At 32.6% G+C, this 22,116-nt stretch overlaps 1 protein-coding gene across 1 annotated transcript; it reads right to left on the bottom strand.

Annotated features, from left to right (window-relative positions):
* Positions 1-20,821: 20,821 nt before the first annotated feature.
* Positions 20,822-21,907, bottom strand: LOC110775900 (uncharacterized). Its single transcript, XM_021980499.2, has one exon. It carries the CDS (start codon positions 21,782-21,784, stop codon positions 21,080-21,082), a length of 705 nt encoding a protein of 234 aa, XP_021836191.2. The 5' UTR covers positions 21,785-21,907; the 3' UTR covers positions 20,822-21,079.
* Between the last annotated feature and the right edge of the window lie 209 nt (positions 21,908-22,116).

Genomic DNA, 22,116 nt, shown 5'->3' with positions numbered 1-22,116 from the left:
AGGTTGACTTATTCCCATCAATTTTTCCTTTACTTTTTTATTTTGAGGGAATTATTTGTATTTACCCCGTAAATAACTTTATGTAACTTCGTAAATAATACATTATTTCATGTAGTTAAATATTTTAATTAAATCATTCTAAAAACTAAATTCTAGAGTAATTTGATGAATTAGTAATTAAAAATTATATGCACTACAAATGTTACATTTGTTAGAAAAGATTGTTTATCCAATACTAATTAACTGGTGTTAGTAGTTTTTTTTCCCAAAGACATTGACTTTACACATTTATAAAAATGCATTTCAACTACCTATAATATATTTGAGTCATACGTTTTATTATTGGATTGGTGGCTAAAATTATACATTATAATAAATATTAGAAGGCAGATATAAAGTTACTCTAAAATAATTCAATGTAACCCGATATTCAATTAAGAAAATACATATGAAAATAAATAGAAGTATACCTTCTCATATGCATGAAATTGTTTTGTACCGGCAACTAGTGACAGCATGACCGGTTGTTGAGCGATAACTCTGAGCAAAAATTGATCTTTCAGTGGTTGAATACAGAGGTAACCACCCAGTGGTACTTTATCTCCGTATTTATCGAAAGGTTCATGGTCATGTATATCGCGAGGTTCAAAAAACTCCTCCCGCATACAATATTCTAAACCGTATACAGATTTTCCACTTACTAGGGTGACTCTGTAATCACACGTTTCAATGTCTTGTAATGAAACATTGCATTTCTTTCCGATTAAAAAAGCGAATGACCTTAGGTTGAATAAGAGCGATGTATCCCAACAATTAACAAATAGGATTGAAAAAAAAATATTAAAATAGATTCAACAACATTAAAATAATACTTATGTCATTGGCTAAATTTATATTACAGACTTTTGTAAAGTCTAAACTCTAATTTGGGAAATAAATTGCAGAATCAATCAATAATGACCAATCATGAAAATCAATCACAATAATATCTTCTTAAATCTATCATGACAATTATTCTCATTAAAACCTAACCGTATATATATATATGTTATGAAATATAATATGGATGCCCATTATACCCCCATTAGTATTTCCGGAATATTCTAGGGTTCAGTCAAACCCTAACTATTGTATCCTATATATACCCAGTATTATATGGAATAATGGATACAACCCTACTTTTTCTCTCTATCTCTCCTGTTTTATTCACAACACGTTATCAGCACCAACCCTAGCCGAATGAGCAGAAGAAAACCCAAAGAAAATTATCGCCATTAGATTAAAGGTAAGTACCGTACATACTCCATATTATGCTTGAGTTTATGCTTGAGATTTTTATTTTGAGTCACGATTGACTCATGAGTTATTAGTCTTATTACTACTCATTATTTTAATTGTCATTGCAATTGGTTGTTTTACTTTGCATCTAATTATTAATTGTGGCAATTGGTTGTTTTCACACTATAATACCGCAGTATATATTGTCGCAGTAGAAATATATTATGGGTGTATTGCATTATTATATTTGCTTTAAAGGTGTTTGTATTATGCGCAATGATTAAGTTTGTATTGCCACAAAGATTAACTTTATGTGCGGCAATGACATAATTCTTTGATTGTTAGATATGTTTGTTTTGTATGATAATCCATACGTCAGTTCTTTGTATTGTGCGGCAATGAGATCATGATGTCAATTGCTTCCTTTCGTTATTTTACATACATTGTTGGATTCAATTGTTTTCCTTCTTCGCAATATCGTATGCACGCAATATATATTCGACTTTATTCTCCTATTGTGTTTTTTTTTTTACTGGTCAAGTATTGTACAATGTATTACATAATTTGGTTAAACACAAGTTTTTTAATTGTTGTAGATGATTCCTAATTTGCAATATTTTATATAGTGAAATATGTCGAATCTTACAAAACTCGAATTTGCGTCCCTTGATATTACTGGAAAGAACTAATTGTCTTGGGTGTTAGGTGACGAAATTCACCTAGATGCAAAGGACCTTGGTGATACAATCAAAGAAATAAATAAGTCAACAAGGCAAATTAAGGCTATGATAATATTTCGCCATCACCTCCATTAGGGTATTAAGATAGAGTACTTGACTGTAAAAGATCTACAAGTCCTTTGGAGTAATCTAAAGGAGAGGTATGACCACCAGAAAACTATAATATTACCTAAAGCTCGATATGACTGGTTACATTTAAGACTTGTAGTCTGTAAGTGAATATAGCTCAACTATGTTCAGAATTATTTCACAATATCGTGAAAAGGAATTTAAGAAATATTCTGAACTTATATCTTGTCCTGCAGACACAATACCGTGAAAAGGGATTAAGAAATATTCTGAACTTATATCTTGTCCCCTTGTGGGAGCAAAATAACGAGTTATTGATGAAAAATCATGAATCACGCCCAACTGGTTCTACTCTATTCCCTGAAGCGAATGCGACATCCCATTATGGAAAAGACTCATGCCAACAGTAGTGGTCGAGGACGTAGGCGTTGATATGAATATGGTCGAGGTGGTCCTCTCAATAACTCATATTCCTACCAGAAGTGGGACAAAGATGATAACAAACAAAAGAAAGATAAAATGAGAATGTGGCCAATGTATGTTACCGATGTGGAGGAAAAGGGCATTGGTCTATGGAAACAAGGGAAGAATTTATAATAATTTACTATATAATATTGAAAACATAAATCAGTGGGTCTTGCTCTTATTTGAAGATAATTATAATCAAAGCTATTATAGATTGAAATGCAAATATATAGCTTTGACTTTTGTTTATAATAGGTTCACATCTTAAGTTTGGACATTTGACCATTAAAGACTTGCGAATCATTTGGAGATGTACAAGAAAATATGACCTAGAAAACTATAATAGTTTCTAAATCTTGTTGTCAAGATACCCTACATCTCTTTCATGAAACTAGTGTGGTCCTATAGACACGATTTTTGAGAAAGATAGTTCATATATTGTTTTTTGGTGGATGAGACAAATAACGAAATCGTGAAGAAAAATATTATGATCACGTTCAACTAGGTAAATCATTCCCAGAAGTGAATGAGAAATTGCATGACTAAATATAGTGAAGATAATGTCAATAGTCATGATCGAGAATGTGAAAGTAGAATAAATTATACTCATGGAGGAATAAATGAGTATGAATGTAATTTCAAAATACACATAATGGTGTATGAAGATAATCAAAACATATGTCTAGTAGACATTGTAGCGTGCTCTCCGAACCAAATTTATAAATAAATACATGCACGTATTAGGGGGAGATAGCTCTCAATATAACAAAATTAGTAGTATATGATCAAGATTATAATACAACGATAATGAATTTGGTACAAATATGTGTTCATATCTTATGGACTCGCTTTATAAGCATGAGTACAAGATTACATTATGTAGATGTATACTTTTGCGATATGTACCAAAGTTGTAATGGATACTCTTGAAGAGTACAAGCTATCTTCCAAAAGTTTTGTTTAGATTGTCTTGCCGTTATAATTGAGACACCAGTTTGTGTCGTTATATCACATCATAATATGTTCAAATTATAGTATTCTATAATTACAGTGATCACTTTGAGAAGATAACCAGCAGTTATCGAATGAAATATTTTATATGATATTATATAGGCATGATGTGATAATCCAGGCCATCCGGGTTTAAGAACACCCGTTATGAGAATTTGAAAATTCTTATCAAATAAAATTTTATGTGCTGACACTCCCTCATATGTTGTATATATTCAAAGGCATGACAAAATGATGAGGTTGAGTTGTATTTGAATCGAATTATAATGAATCGATTGAGAAAATAAATACAAGAGATATTAATGATTTTGAAAAATAGTATAATGATAGGTGATTTGAAGTTTACCGTGATAGTAAGTGGCCTGAAGTTCACCAGAATGGTAGTAGGTGACTTGAAGATCACTAATAAGCTTACAAGTATTTTGTGATTGATTTAAGTATCATAAATAAACATCATAAATCTCTTGATCGGGGCAATCATACGTCAGTACGAAAAGAGAAAATATGAAGAAAAACAACTGCATATTATATCTACTCCCCATAATCAATGTTGATCTCCAGAAGAGAACAAAAGTATGTAATATTTATCAAAATACACGTTCAAAAGTGTATTATTTAGTTGGTGAAATTTTTTATGCCCCATAACATATTGAAAATATTTTCCCAACTTAGGGGGAGACGAGCAAGAATAAGTTGGCAAAATTGAAAGATAATAAATTGATCCCCATATGAGTAAGTGTACATGTCAGCTTTATGTTCTCGAAGTATGTTTGGACATAAATATCTATGACTTGATTATGTTAAATTGTTACATGTTCAAAGGCATAAAGGTGTATGATAGTCATAGTGCTCGATGTTACATATAGTAAGTGTTGAGAAATATATATCTTGCTAATATTTATTTAAATCTCTACACCTGAAGTGTAGATTATATATATGGTTCCAACATAGTGATTATATGAAAATGATGGCAAGATAATGCAGTTGATGATGTTATTGAAAAGAAAGAAAACACTAATATATAGTGTATGAAATACCCTTGAAGTGGTATAGATATCTGAACTATAATAGATGGCCCATGAGAAAAGATGAATGGTACCTATTGAATAAGTATTCAGATATCATTGATGAATAGCATGCGAAGTATATGTTGAAGAATTTTGATGATACCGGTAGATGATGGAACCGAATATAATGCATATGCGAGAAATAATGGGTTTTGAACAGGGGATCGTAAATCTATGTCTATTTCGACGTAGTCATAACTATAATGATTAAATGAGCTCATGGACCTGAAGTCCAACAAGATATGGATTCGAATATCCACACTGTACAGTGTTTTGCATTTTGAGTCTTACATTCATATACATCTGTAGTTAATATGTAAATGCATCATTCATCATACATTTAGTTTGTTTTGTGTTTTATCATGATTGATTTTCATTTATCAAGTTATATATGTTTCAAAATTATTATGATGTCATATATTAATATGCATCCAAAGAATGGTAAGACGGATTTGCAACTTTATGAATATTATAAGAGGAGTTTCTTACTCCAATGGGCGAATAGTTGCTAAAGAAGTATATATATAATATTGATTTAATAGCATGTTATGAATCATGCAATAAGAAGAGTTCCTGAAGAACTTATACATGATGTTCTTACACATCTAGCCCTTTAAGTTTTACATATGAATGTCATAACATTGATCAAATATTATCTAAACTCTTGAAGAGTGTTTTTGAACTGTCGTATCAACCAGTAGTGTGAGTACTTGAGAATTATGAAATATACATATTTATTTACGGAAGAATTCTTGTACAAATATGAGTTGATTCAAAATTTTAAGATAAGAGTATGTAATGTCCTTACATTGAGTTTATTTTATGGTCCAGAAGAACCATAAATTACATTATACCCTTAGTTGGACAGTGATATAATTATTTATCATGTATAATCATGAAAGTATGACTAGAGAAATTTTGATCAACATTGATGATTACTACTACTTATAACCTCCAGAAGAAGGTTTATATATGTCCAATATTTAAGGATACATTTGTAATATTATGTACAAGAAAATATATTTATTTCAGGTATTATTGTCAAAAGTCTGGTGATATAAATACTCACCTAGTGCATACAAGTGAACGTTTCAAAATACAGGATATGTTTTTACATGTGGTGGTACTGCCATTTCTTGCCGTTCCATGAAGCAAACTATTGCAGATACTTCTTCTAATCATGCAGAAATTTTAGCTATCCACGAAGCTAGTCGTGAATGTGTATGGTTAAGGTCTGTAATTCAACATATACGAGAAAATTGTGGCATATCCACAGGGAAAGAAGCTCAAACAGTTATGTATGAAGATAATGCAGCATGCATTGCACAGCTCAAGGATGGATACATCAAAGGTGATAGAACAAAGCACATTTTACCAAAATTCTTCTTCACCCATGATCTGCAGAAGAATGGTGATGTACAGGTTCTGCAGATTCGTTCAAGTGAAAATTTGGCAGACCTATTTACCAAGGCGCTTCCAACTGCTACTTTCAAGAAATTAGTTTGCCAGATTGGATTGCCTCGTATCAAAGATCTCAAGTTATGTAATCATGAGGGGGAGTAGATGCGCGCTGCACTCTTTTTCCCTTAACCATGGTTTTTTCCCACTGGGTTTTCCTGGTAAGGTTTTTAATGAGGCAGCATCGTTCGCGCATTAGGAAATATTTTATTTTAAGAGAGAAATTTTATTTTTGTATAATGGACATCAAAGGGGGAGTGTTATGAAATATAATATGGATGCCCATTATACCCCCATTAGTATTTCCGGAATATTCTAGGGTTCAGTCAAACCCTAACTATTGTATCCTATATATACCCAGTATTATATGGAATAATGGATACAACCCTACTTTTTCTCTCATCTCTCCTGTTTTATTCACAACAATATGTTCAATTATGTTTTTATTTTTGGTGTTTTTTTGAGGAAGATGAATTAAGAGCACTTGTGTTTACGGAGTATTATTAGTTACTCGTAAATACTATTATAAATAAAAAATATAAAATAACGACGTTGTAAAATTTTGAATTTGTGTAAAACAAAATTAATTCAAACAGCCAGTTACGTAAGATTGTTATATTACGTACGTAAACTACAATTTTAAATATTGTTGTTTTCAATTTAAAAGCTCAATTAAACGTTGCGACACCGAAGCAAAAACCGGTGAAGGTGGTCAAATATAAAACTCCGACAAAAAAAGAAACTCAGAAATATGATAATTTGCAGAATTACTTGTTAAATTCGTTGGGCTATGGACAGATACCACTTTCAGGCATCGAAATTGAAAATCGACGATGGAAATGGGCTCATAGCAGGGTAACTGCGGAGTTCAAAGCTCTGCCGGATCATGCTCATGAAGATATTACAATTGGGGATCGTTATGGATCCTTTGATTATAATGTTTTGAAGGGGCTTTTGAATGATCTTAGAAGAATCAACCGTGATAATGGCATCTTCGTCGATTATGAGAACATTGATTCGGAACAATATGGCAGCCGACCCTGGGTACTTGATGAACCTGTTTTTCATGATTTGGCTCTTTTCGCTGTTGACAAGTATAACAAGAAGGAGAAGGTTAGTTTTTTTTTTTTTTTTTTTTATTTTAAATATTGTTGTTTTCAATTTATTTTCACTTATTTCAGGGAAAATTACATTTACGAAAAATAAGTTAAGTTTAAGAAACATAATAATAAGTTTTTTTTAAAATATTTAAAATTAAAGTCCGAGTTAAATAAGTTGATATATGTTTAGAACGTATGTTGTATTAAATTATAATTTAAGTCTAAGTTAATAATCATGTTGTATGTTAAATTTCATATAATTTCATCGTTGTTATATTTAACATATATTTTTGTAAGGTTATGAATAATACTCCAATATAATTCATGCGGAAAAACCATAAAGTCGGGAATCCAAATTAATTGTCACATAGCCAATTAGCATAATTTAGGTTACATATAACATTTTACCCCTCCAAAATTTAATGGCCCCACTTGTTTTATTAAAATTTTACTCCAATTCCACTTGCTTTATTATTTTATTTTCTTCAACTCTTCTTTTTTAATACCCGTGCATAATCATATTTGACTCCTATTTAAATACGGGGGAGTAATACTTAAAATACAAGGATATCAATTTTCTACCATGTGACATATTCTAGCGAAATCATCTACGGAGTGAAGTATACGGAGTATATAGTTTATCTCTTCCTTAAAAAATAATAATTGCTATGTACTCCGTATAATTTATCTTTCCTAGCTACTTAAGATTAAAATATAATCTTAATATTCATTAGTGTTGTGACATGGCAAAGGTTTGCTCAGTGACACGCAACTTAAGTTACGGTCTACTCCCTCCGTCCCGGAATACTCGACCCGGTTTGACCGGCACAGAGTTTAAGGGACTTGAATTGACTTATTTAATTTAATAGGTAGTAGTTGATAGTGGGGTATTATTTTAATGTAGTTAGTGGGAAATGTGTAAAGGGGTGGGGATGGGGAGAGTAGGGGTTGAATTTTTAATTATTTTTTGTATGGAGTAGGGGGTAGGTGGGTTAATAAGGGTGGAGTGAGAAATAATATAATATTGTTAGAATATTTCCATTTTTAGAAACAGGTCAAGTATTAAGGGACGGCCCGATAAGGAAAACAAGTCAAGTATTCCGGGACGGAGGAAGTATTTGACTTATTTTATTCACAAATTTCAATTTGACTATCATTTGCGATTTATGTGTGAGAAAAAAAAAATCCCAAATTCTTATATGAGACTGTCCTAACCATCAACTGATGGTGAGACCAGTTCACACTTGCGAATTTAGGTATGTTACTTCTATAGTTTAGACATGTTACTTTTTTTTTATAATTTTAGAGGAGATACTTTTTTTAGTTTAGGTATGTTACTTCTATAGTTTATACATGTTACTTTTTTTATACGGAGTAGTTTTAGGGGAGATACCTTCTTAGTTTAGGTATGTTACTTCTATAGTTTAGACATGTTACTTTTTTTTTATATATATAATTTTAGAGGAAGTACATTTTTTAGTTTAGGTATGTTAATTCTATAGTTTATACATATTACTTTTTTTATACGGAGTAGTTTTCGGGGAGATACCTTCTTAGTTTAAGTATGTTACTTCTATAGTTTAGACATGTTACTTTTTTTTTAATAATTTTAGAGGAGGTATTTTTTTTAGTTTAGGTATGTTACTTCTATAGTTTAGACATGTTACTTTTTTATATATATATAATTTTAGATGAGGTACTTTTTTAGTTTAAGTATGTTACTTCTATAGTTTAGACATGTTACTTTTTTTTTATACGGAATAGTTTTAGGGGAGGTACATTTTTAGTTTAGGTATGTTACTTCTATAGTTTAGACATGTTACTTTTTTTTATATATATATATAATTTTAGAGGAGGTACTTTTTTAGTTTAAGTATGTTACTTCTATAGTTTAGATCTGTTACTTTTTTTTTTAGTTTTAGGGGAGGTACGCTATTGGTTTCGCGCTCGTCACACCATCAAGTTGATGGTGTGACTGGTCTCACAGGAGTCGCGCTGAAAAAATATAGTCGTGTGAGGTCTTATTTGATTCTTCTCAATATGTTTTCCGGAATATCAACTTTTTATAATTTTTACGAATACAAAATTAGAGATATTAATGTCCAAACATTTACATCGGCAAGCGTAAAAAGGTAAACTGTCCCCATTATTTCAAAACGGAGGGAGTATAAATGAGTTTGGGATAAAGTTTGATGTATTTATAAGATAAATTTGTTAAGATAGAGTTCAATGTAAAGTCAAATGCAGCAAACAATTAGGGAGAGAGATAGTATATTAAGAATGATTTTGAAAAGATCATTTTTATCAAGAAGAAAAACTTTATCACTAAAAAACTACTTCAGCTTTTATACTTTCTCTGTTTTTTTTAACTCGCAACGTTTGTTACTTTCACGCATGTCAATAATGCACACCTTTGATCATTATTATATTTAATTCTCTTTAACCAAAAATAAAAAATGTGATATTTTGAAAATTCACATTGAGATGGATCTAACAAGATCTCTCATGAATATGTTTTATCTTACAGATAAATCATCAATAATAATCAAAATAGAATACGTAAATAGCGTAAAAATTCTTCACGTTGCGAGTATTAAAAAACGGAGGAAATATATAATATCAAAATAACTTTTAAATATTTTCAAAATAACTTTACACCTGCTTAACAATATTCATCTCCCAAATTTTTAATTACGGTGTACAATAAATTTCTACGTTACACTAGATTTCTCTATCTCCCATATTAGATTGGAGTAGGTTATAATTAAGTTTGAAAAACTGAACTTTATAAGGTACGGAGTAATAATTATAAAAAAACATAAATTAAAATGATGCAAAACCATTTAAATTCTTCTCACCACTTTCTCCAATTGGTATGTCATTAACTAGATGTTATACAAATAATGCAAAAATGAAACATTTAATGAGGAGAAAAAAAAAAATATTATAAATTGTAACAAAAATTACATTTTGCATTATGAGTTGACCAATATAACCCATAAAATCTCAAAATTAGTAACCATGAACAAAACTAGAAACCTTATTCTTAATCCAACGCAATCCTTTTCTAAATGAAGCCTTGACTTTACCTTCCATTGCATAAACTTTATACTTTACCACTCTCTTCTTTCTTTTTACCTCTGGATTACCGAGTTTACCCCATTTTTTACCCTTCTTCACCCCGTGACTCGCCCGAGTCAACTGAACCGGGTACGCCGGTAACTCGGTTGCTCCGGCCGAGTGGACTCGCCCACTCGTTATCATCGTGTTGTTGTTCCTCCGATTATTCCCGAACCGATAACTCGCCCCCAACTCGGCCATTTCCACCGACTGGGCGTCTGATCAATGGAATACAGTCCAATTAATCAATTAAGGAGTTTCACAAAATCTAACACTTTTTTGAGAATTTTTTTTTTTTCTCCAAGAGAGAAAAATGAAATGTTTTCTTGTTGATGTAATGTAATGTATGAGACGTGGAGTTTTGAGGGAGGGAGGTTTATATGCAAAGAGAATGTAACGTAGAAATTTAATTATTTTATTTTAATATATATTTTATAACTGATTAATAATGTAGAATCTTTGTTTGGGTAATGGTTTCTGAACAAAAATAGTACTTTTTAATGTAATTTTATAATTTTAAAATAATATTTTAAGGGGTTAATGAGTCTAAGCTAGCTGGATCATTTGAGGATTACTGATGGTAATCAGAAAGAATGAGACAGCTTTTTTATTTTGTCATTGTTTATGTACATTTGATCTAGGAGTTCTGATTTATGTGACTATATTTATTTTTGTTTTATTTTTGTTTTATTTTTGGTGCCTTTTTTATATTCATAGAATGATAGAATCTTATGTTAGTACTCCGTACTAATCTATCAAGTTCAATCTTAGTGAGCTAATTTCTTTGGTATTTTTGCAATGGGTGATGATAAAGGTCACTAGTTGCGATAACATTTAGTTGTCGTAATTTTACGTGTCTGAGTTTAATTGGTACATATAGGTGCCACGTAGGCTATGCGTCATCAGAATGTTTTTACTATCAATGCAATATTTTTACTATGAAAAAATGTAAATAACGTAATCGATGTAAAGAAATAAACAAATTTAGGTTATATAAATTAAATATTTTAGTTTCTAATTTAAATTATGATACATAAGCATGTCGATGTAATCATTTTCGTTTTGCAATTCCTTCCTCCAAGAATGGTATTAACCAAATCTTATTTTTCAAAAGCCGAAACCCTTACCTATTGGGCCCCCACCGCTCAACCACTCAAGCATTGTGATTTGTGGAGGAGGTAAGTCACATTATGTAGCTCAATTGGCCAATGTACTCCTTATACATTGACTAATTTGCCCCTTTTATCTTTACCAACGGAGAAATGCATTGGGTTCAAATTTAGTCACAAGCAACTTGACTTCTTCAATCACTAAATTTATCTCCCTTCGTTTCGCGGGCAACCCATTTAGGGGTCGTTTGGTTGGGCCATTTGGAATGGAATTAAAATTCATTCCATCCATTTTATTGTTTGGTTGAGCTTTTTTGAAATGAATTTTCATACCAAAGAGGTTCTATCTTTTATACCCACCTATTTACTAAAGATTCAAAATCCATTCCACCTAAATTTCTAACCCTAAGGGCCCGCCTGGTATGAGAGTAATGGCTGGGGAAAAGATAAAGCAGTAATAATTCTGAGTTTTTTTTTAAGTTTGGATTGGGGATAATTAGTTAGTGGGGTAACTTATTCCCCTAAAATGGGGGTTAATTGTTACCCACCTCCCCCCTAGAGTAATAATTACTCCCGTAAACTCTCTCCTTTGCCAAACTCTCTCTTCTCTCTCCTCTGATTTTCTTGTTCCTTCACCTCCATAGATAATCCAGTAAGCCACCATCAACACTGCCCCGTAAAGCATCCTTTTCCATCGACGGAGTTGAGAAGCCCCACCAATTCAGGCCAATAACAGCAGGTGTTTGTCAGTAAGTGATTTACCTTTGAAAACCCTAGATCTCGAATTGAGCCATAAATTGAGAAGACACTTGAATAAAAATTTGGGGCTTTTGATTCTTCAAGTGAGGCGATGCTCATGGTGGTATCAATTTTTATCATTGTCATGGTGGATGTCGTCGATGGCGGCAAAAATATAGTCTTGCTACAAAGGTTGAAGACGAGAGAAAGGGGTTTGTTTTTTACCCCTAGAGTATTGCCAAACCTTAGAAAATGAAAGTTTACTCCCTAAATTTCTACTCTAGTAGAATCTAACCCATTAATATTTAACCCCTTAATGATTATTGGCATTCCAGGCAGGCCCTAAATCACAACAAATAAGGTTGCAAAAGAAGACTTGATAAGAACAACAAATAAGGTTGCAACAGAGTACTTGATATTGCCATTTATTTTAGGCCCATTGGACAAAAACATTAGTTTTGGGCCTTTTGGCCCGACCGATTTCCCTCCCAAACATGCAAATGATCCTCCCAAACGCCCCAAACCCTATTATTTCCGGGCACCTTTTTATCCTTAAACGTATACTTTTGACACTATACGGAGGAAGTATACGTTTAAGGATAAAAAGGTGCAACTATATAAGAACAGAGGAAGTATTAAGTAAATAGTATAAATTATTGGAAAAAAAATAGTAAATAGTAGGACAAATAATTTTCTAACAACTTTTGAAAGCATTATTTTGTTACTTATTGATTTATAAAAAAAATTCATAACTCCGTCAATGCTTTATGAGTTTCTTTAGCATAATTGACTATTATTCACATTTAATTATTAACAATATTATTTTGTAAGGTACTTCCTCCTTTTTTTTTTCTTAATCTATATACTTTGCCTTTATTCTTCATATATTTTATTTTGACCAATATTGGTGATTTATACAGGAAAATTATAGTCATCTTAAATCTTATGTATACTAATATTACTGTATTATGAATTGTATACTCATGTAATATAATTTTCTTATGATACGTAATGTTACAAACGATTTTTTTATTATACATTAAAAAGTATCCAAGAAAATGGCCTAATCAAATAACGAATCACAGTAGTCAATGTTAAGAAAATGAATATAGAAAAAGCGAATATATATGACTACTCTGAATAACAAATTATATATGGTAAGACAAATTCGTGAGCATATAATCATACATAGTATATATTTATAAGTGATTCGTTATTCTTACCATAAATAGAGTAAATTATATATGACAAAAAACTTTATATTAAGTAATCTATTACTATATACTAAAAGAGACACCAGGAATGACAAGTGTCATATCCTGGTGTGATTTTTTCCCGTCAAAATATTTTTTTATTTTTTCACTTTAAAATATATTTTTTTCTAGGAAATTAAGATAAAAATATATTAAGTGTAGTAGAATAAGATGCAATGAACTTCTGCAGTTACAAAAACCCTGAGCTCAAAACGAAAAATTAAACCGTTCAGATTTAGGTCCTATGTATCTCCAACAAGCTAACCAATTAAGTTTTAACCGCATTCGACTGTCGAGATTCTAATAAACAACATTTTAATAATCCCTGATAATCGTATAACAGTTGCACTCTCTCAAACCCCCTCCATTTTTTCTAAACTCTAAAATGTGTTGTTGTTACCGTAATTAATATTGGTAGCAAATAGTAACACACTCGTCACACCTCAATACTTCCAAGAGAAGTCAATTAGTCTATGATTTCCGGTAAGCCAAACAACTCACCTTATATTTTGGGCTCACAAACACAACTTAAAAAAAAGTAGTTGCATGGCTGAACCGACCGAATCGAACTAAAAAGTTGGTCCGGACTAAAAAACAGACCGAATCGACTCAGATCGGACCGGACCGAAGACAATCGGTCCGGTCTCCGGGTCAAGAAATATCAATTTCCGATCTTCGGTTCAATCTGGTCCGATTTTGGACCGGACCGTTTTTTCCTTAATAAAATATAATATAAACTCTTTAAGAATTTAATTCTCTCATTCGATATATGGTAAAAATTACTATATTGTGATATATTTTATTTTAGGTTACAAAAAAGACCTTAAACAATTGTTTATATATATATATATATATATATATATATATATATATATATATATATATATATATATATATATATATATATATATATATATATATATATATATATATATATATATATTTACCATAATTTTTTAAAAATCAAAAAATATATAGAAATAGGTCTACAAACGGTTCAAACCGGGTTTTAGATCGATTTTTACGGTCCGATCTGGGTCCGCTCCAAGCATAATCGGTCCGGTCTTCGGATCTTGAATTATCAAAATTTCGGTCTACTTCCCGGTTCCCATGTAAATCGAACAAACCCTAAATATAGATAAAATAGACCTGATCAAATGGCGGGGCGGGCCGAGCAAATAAAAATCTGCCCATTATGTAGGGCCGGACCAATCTTCGGACCAATTTTTTATGCCCAAAATCCGCTATTTCGGGCCAAAATTAACGGGCTTTTCGGGCCATTTTCGGACTGCCAGCGGGCCGGGCCCATGATGACCGGCTCTATTTTTATGATAAAATGACTAGAATGACCTTGGTAATTTGACTACAGTGTCCGCTTCCACAAAGGATAGGAGTGTCCATTCATTAATATTGATGAGCACAAAGTGACAAAGTTCCCTCATGTTGTTGCAAAATTTGAAGGTTTTTGTTTCCTGAGTTTCTGGGATTATTATTATTATCTGCTACTGTAATTCTTTTTATTAGGGTTTAAGGCAGAGAGCAAGGGACGTCGATAATTGATGGAGACGGTTGTAAAACGCGCAATTAAGAAGACGAGCAGTAGCCTAACGGTGGCGGCAAAAAAACCCTAATTATACGTTGCGACACCGAAGCCAAAACCGGTGAAGGTGATCAAATATAAAAGTCCGACAAAAAATGAAACTCAGAAATATGATAATTTGCAGAATTACTTGTTAAATTCGTTGGGCTATGGACAGATACCACTTTCAGGCATCGAAATTGAAAATCGACGATGGAAATGGGCTCATAGCAGGGTAACTGCGGAGTTCAAAGCTCTGCCGGATCATGCTCATGAAGATATTACAATTGGGGATCGTTATGGATCCTTTGATTATAATGTTTTGAAGGGGCTTTTGAATGATCTTAGAAGAATCAACCGTGATAATGGCATCTTCGTCGATTATGAGAACATTGATTCGGAACAATATGGCAGACGACCCTGGGTACTTGATGAACCTGTTTTTCATGATTTGGCTCTTTTCGCTGTTGACAAGTATAACAAGATGGAGAAGGTTAGTTTTTTTTTATTATTTTTATTATTTTTTAGTGGAGGATTTTGTCAGAAAAAAGGAGCTTTGTTGATTTGTTAGATAGTATAAGTGCATTCGGTAGAAGGTACACCCGGTTACACGTAGTTCTACATGTAACCAGTTTATTTTATACTTTTAACCCCTCAAAAACATATTTTTATAGTTTAAAAGCACATATTTACAAATTAAAAGCACTTTTTACAGTTTTAAAGCACATTATTAAAGATAAAAAGCAAAGTTTTGCAAGTAAAAGGAAATGAAACATATATAAATATGTGCTTTTAAATCGTTAATGTGTTTTTTAAGTATGTAAATGTGTTTTTAAGCCATAAAAATATGTGCTTTTAACCCGGTTGCATGTAAAACTACATACAATCGGGTGTACCTTATAATTTGAGGATAGTATAAGTGGCAAATATTTCTTTTTTTAATTTAATTTTGCTCAAACTTGAAAATTGTTGCAGAAGAACCTTCAATATGTGAGCATTCTAGGAGTAAAAAGATTAGTTCCAATCCATTACAAAATGGTGATTCAAGCTTGTGATCTTACTGGTACTTATGTTCCCATCAAGCTTGATGCGGTTTGTTCTGTTCATGAGGTGTTTCAAGTTTCAATTCCCAAGTCAGGTGACACTTCTTATCACTTTGCTAATGTGGTATTTTTTATTATATGAGTAGAATACTTTTGCCAAAATCACCTTTGAAGTAGAGGCTAAATTCTTACACCACATTCAAGGGGGTTAGAGTGAGCCATCTAGATCAGTGAGGTATAGAAGAATGTAGTGCATTTTTAGTATCTAAGACAATTGAAACTTGAAAGAATAAAGGGTTGATTATCATTAGACCTGTCAAACGGGTCGGTCGGGTCGGATTGTAAAAAAAATTCATTTTCGGTTTCGAGTTGAATCGGGTCGGTCACTTTCGGATTCGGGTTTACAAATGCTTGTTCAAGACCTCAAATTTTCAGGTTTGGGTCGACCTAATGGGTTGAGATATTTTAAAACGCCCAATATATTTTCATTAATTTAGGTGATAAATTTACAAAATATGGGCACACATTAACAAATGTTCCTACTCAAATTTATATTTAGTCAAATTCAACCGTAAAATGACGTATGATTCAAGTTAAAATTATACTACACACAACAATAGTAAAAACATACATATTATTATGCTTAAATTTTCCCATAATCTCATTTAATTTATTACTATAAGGGCGTGTTTGGCGGTAGCTTTTGAGATAGCGGGTAGTCAAAACGCTACTTGTAAAATTTGTAAGTGTTTGGCAAGGTAGCAGTTTAGGTAGAGGTAGCGGTTGGGTAGCTTTTGTCCAACGTTAAAATTAGTAGCGTTTAAGGTAGCGGGTAGCGTTTGACAAAATTATAGTAAAGTTTTAAATAAGGTTTCAACTTTTATTTTACGTTACAATATCAACCGCTACTTTTACCGAACACTCATGTTAATTATCCGCTACTTTGACAGCTAATCGTTACCCACTACTATTCACCGTTACCCGCTACTCCAACTGCTACCCGCTACTCAACCGCTAACCGCTACCGCTACTTTTGCCGAACAGGGCCTAAATACAATGATTTTCAATCGATCGGGTCCAAAACAGGTTCGGTCAGGTTTTGACCCATTATTTTTCGGGTTGCTCGGGTTCCGATAAAATCGGATCACGGGTCACAAAATCTTGTTCAAGACCCAATATTTTCGGGTCGGGTCGATTTTTAACAGGTCTAATATTTACCTTATATTTCTACTCCCTAGTTTTTATCAGGCCAAGTAAGGATTGACTATATGATATAATGTGATATTTGAAATATGTTTTTTTGAGTTAATTTAACTAGCTTTTGAGCCCGTTCAAAGAACGGGCGGGTATATAGTGGTTATTTACTCTGTCTTTTTAAGTTCTAATTTTATTGAGCTTTTGATTTTAGAGGTAATTTTGAAAGTTAAAAGAATACATAAATTAAATAGTGTATTAATATTGAGTGTTAATCGGGAAGATGGAGTGAAAACTGTTGAATGAATAGATTGGTAAATTGATGTTGTATGAGGAAGATGGAGTGGAATAAGCGACTTGAGTTGTATTGAATTGATGGAGGAAAAAATGGATGACACGTGTGATCTAATCAAATGTGTTGACACATGTCATCTAATCAAATTTGTTGACACATGTCATCTAATCAAATGTGGTTTCCTTTTTAAATACTAGGTATAGATTAACTAATTATTAATCTTGTGGGCAGTTCCCTTCATGAAAGTGCTCCACAAAAATAAAAAATCAAACAAGACAACAACCTCGAGTGTTGAAGAACGTGAAGCCCTACTTTACGCTAACATCCAAAATTGTCAAATAATTGGTAAACGTCTTGGTCTCAAGGGTCGATGGGACTTCCATTATAGAGGTTGTTTTTTCGGATATCAGATATGTGTGGCAACACACATATCAGCTAAAAGACAAATAGCTAAAAGACAAAAAAGGAAGTACCATTTATGTTAAAAAAGTACCATTCTGTAAAAAAAAGTACCATTCAGTTAAAAAAAGTACCATTTTTGTTTAAAAAAGTACCATTTAATTTCTTTTTTATCATTTTTCTTATTTTGTCTTTTACTATGATATGTATTTGCCCACACATATCTGATATCCGAAAATACTTCATCTCCATTATAAGCTTCTTTCGCAGCTAATGGGTCCAGAGTTCCTGCAAAGAGTGCAGTTTAAGGGTGCGGGACTCCTCAAGATCAAGACTACCGTTCATGTGGTCAAGCTTCCTTTGGATAATGCTACTCTACTACTTCTTGCACAATTTGCAGTTGATCAACAAAATACGATCCAGGTTTTGTTAAAATATTATTTCTTACTTCCTCTGTTTCGCAATAGATTCATCATTTTTTTTTTATACGTATTCCAACATGTTTCTTTGAACATTAATATTTTTAATTGTGTGTAAGTAAAAATTATAAAAAATCGATAGTTTGAATCCTGACATTAATACGAATTTAACAAGATCTCACTTGGCTATGTTCGTTTTGACGTAATGTGAAAGGATAATTGTCAAAGTTAGTTAATGAATAGTTTCCAAAAAGAGAAACGATGAATCTATTGCGGAACGGAGGATGTTTTTTATAGGCAAATTTGTCAAAAAAGACATTTTATAACTCAAATTTTGCGAGAAATGACATTATATAATTTTTTTGTGAAATCACACCTTAATTAATTTTAAGGGAAGTTTCCGGCATTGACTGAGCATTTCTGGCCATTGACTTGCGCGTGAGCAGCACGTGTGACTTGACTTGGCGAAAGACACTGATTTTCCCGAGTCTTGAATTTTCAAACTTGATTGTATTTCGATTTTTTTTTTCAACTTTAGGTTTTAAAGCTTAAAATTTTGGAGGCCGGGAAATTTGGGTGTGGTTAGCAAAATGAAGTCATACGTGCTTCTCACGTGCATTTCAATGGCCGAAAAAGCTCAGTCAATGCCGGAAACTTACTTTTGGTTGTCTTTCACAAAAAAAAAAAAAAAAATAACTTTTTCGTATATAAGGTTAACTTTTAAGCATTTTAAGTATATAAGGGTAACTTTTAAGAATTTTAAGTTAACTTTAACTTGGGTGTACAATATTTATCGTAAACCCATGTAAATAAGAATTTTTATCTCTATTTGACTCCGCCTTTCTATTTTTTTTTTTTAGGGATCTGATCTATCTTTGAAGGTCGTCCTTGGAGCATGGCGTGAATTAATGGTGGATGATAGATTTATATACCACATTATATTGGAAGCTTTAGAGAACGGTGTTGAAAGAAAATTTTATGCTGCTGTTGCCCCAGTACCAAAACGCAAACATGCAGAACTGGTAGAATGGGTGGCTACTGATTCTAGGAGGGTCACCATGAATGAGGTACTTTATTAATTGTTAAACTGGTTTTTAGGCCCGGGCGATGCCCCGGGTTACTGCATTAGTCACAATTATATTATTCTTATTTCGTATTTTGAAAATATTATTAATCAATTCATTTTTATTACATTTATTAGGATATTTTTTTTTACAATGATAGCATGTAATGTGTTATAGTTCAATGGTAAACACTTCATTGTTTAAACGTGAGGTCGCGGGAATAAACTTCTTTAAAAACGCCTTTTAATATATAGTATAGATAGATAGATTTCGCCCTATAGTACTAAATTCGCCCTCTTAAATCATATCAAGAAGGAAGTTTTTTTCACCCTCTATCTTCAAAATCAAATACGGCAACTATGTAAACTAACCCTCTTTGCTTAAACGTTGTCGCTAGGGGGTGTTAATGAGCCGCGTGAGCCTGCTCACGAACTATTCGATGTTCGACTTGACAAAGCTCGGTCAAATCCCGGCTCGAGCAGGCTCGACTCGAGAACTTAACGAGCCAAGCCTGAGTTATCAATGGCTCGGCTCGAAAGCTCGTGAATAAGCTTGGGTTTTTTTTAATATATATATTGTGTATAAAATAAATTTTTTCATAAACTAACTTTAATAAATATTTGTATTTAACGTATAAAACATGAAAAAATTAATAAACATGTTTTTTAATTAAACATTTGATGATCAATCTCGAGCGAGCATATCGAGCCTATCGAGGTTCGAGCCGATCCGAGTTTGGTTTTCATAATTTGAGCTCGAGCCCAATTTTCCAGGCTCGACGAGCTTCGAGCTCGAGCCGAGCCTGTGCTCATGAGTTTCGAGCTCGAGCCGAGCCTATAAAGGCTCGGTCTCGACTCGGCTCATTAACACCTTTACTTGTCGCCCTGCTTGTTATTTATTTTTATAGTGATTTTATTTTTATTTTTTAAAATAGAAAGATACAATAAAAGTTAGGATAATCTTCTATCAAAACTGTACCATAACTTATCTAAAGATATAAAATAAGAAAATTTACTGTCAATTTCTTGGTGCGTCTGTATGCGATGACCTAAGGCGGCAACATAATCAGCCGCACGATTGACTTCCCTATAAATGTGGCGATAATAATTTTTTTGAAATTATTCCAGTAGTTGTATAACATCATTCATTAATACCTGTATCTTCCATGGACATTGAGTTTGTCCCTTCAAAATATTTATGATTAATAAATTATCACCCTCGATGAAAATATGTCGTATATTTTTTTCGAGTGATTATTATTTCTTCTACATACCCTCTAGTTAAACTGTTCGATCAATACCTTTCCTCAAAATCTTGGAATAATGAATAAAAAGTACTCGTAAAGAACTCTACCCAAAAACGATATAGTCTCGACACCTTTACGCATGCATTACGTAATACGAGTATACAACTATACAAGTATTTCACAAGAGCAGTCCAATTAGGTAAAATTGCATGGTGCATGTAATACAACCTCAAAATTTCCTACAAGAGGAATTAATTAAAGAAGAAAAATAAAGAGTAATTAACATGAATTTAATGAAATGAACTTATCTATTCTCTCCCTTTTTTTTATCAATTAATCAAATAAAGACAAAATTAACATTTTCTTTTTGTATTTCCCTCCTAATTAAAATCAACCATCATTGAATCAATGTTTAATTAATAATAGGAATATTTAAAACTTTTGGAGCCTCATTTGTTGGTAAAACTTAGCAATGAACTTATCAGCCTTGTCATCGATCATTTCATCACCTTCAAGACCATCATAATAAGCATCTTCATCATTCAACATCATATCGTCCTCATCCTCGTCCTCATCATCGTGGTTATCGAGATCGTATAAACTTTGAGCTGATGTATATCTGCTACTCATGATCATTTCTCCTCCTCCTAAAGAAGATGAGCGCGAAGAGGAAGATGAGGCGGCGTACTTTGGATGATAAGAGGACGCCTGAGATATTTCATCAGGCGCCACCACCACCACCCCATCCCCACCAGGGAGATGAAGTTGGGTAGGTGGAGGCGGCACCACCACCACCACCTCCGCCACCCCATTCCCAGGAGGGAGATGGAGTTGGGTTGGTGGTGGTGGTGGAGATATGCCACCACCAACGTCCCTCTGTAGGTGAAAGGGGCGTATTGCCCCTACAAGATCCGTCAGAGTGACATTGGTGGTTGGTGGGAGGGAGAGGGAGGGCGACAACGTCTTTTTATTAGTCTTGTCACCCTTCCTCCTCAACATGTATAATGCCATCTTGATAACGTTCATAAGACTCCCTTTAAACCTCCTAATTGGGGGTTTCTTATGATAGTCGTAGTCGTCATAGCTCTTTTTGGTATATCTAATAATGTTGTCATTGGTTTTGGTAGTCTCACTCATAATACCTAATTCCTATGATTTATGAACAACTCTTTTTTTTTTCTTTTTTTTTCCTCCTCTCTCCTGCAGAAAGCAGGATGAGAGGAAATTTTGAATGATGCTATGCTACAAGTTTTAGGAGACTATTTTCTGAAACTATTTGTATGAGGAGGGTTCTTAATAAAGGTGGTTTTATATATAGTATCTCCAAAAATAAATATTGTGGTTGGCTTAGAAATTATTGAAAGATTCACCACAATAAATAAATAAATAAATAAATAAATAATGTAACAAATAATTGATGGATTTTAGTGATGGTGTAGTGTAATAAGGAGCATTGAGAAAAGTACAAC

The sequence above is a fragment of the Spinacia oleracea genome, chromosome 5 (genome assembly GCF_020520425.1).
Source record: "Spinacia oleracea cultivar Varoflay chromosome 5, BTI_SOV_V1, whole genome shotgun sequence".
Lineage (NCBI taxonomy): Eukaryota > Viridiplantae > Streptophyta > Magnoliopsida > Caryophyllales > Amaranthaceae > Spinacia > Spinacia oleracea.
Note: the sequence above shows the minus strand (reverse complement) of the source record. Positions and strands in the feature narration are given on the sequence as shown.

Coding starts and splice junctions, on each gene's coding strand:
- LOC110775900 (XM_021980499.2), bottom strand. CDS start 21,784: ATGAGTGAGACTACCAAAACCAATGACAACATTATTAGATATACCAAA.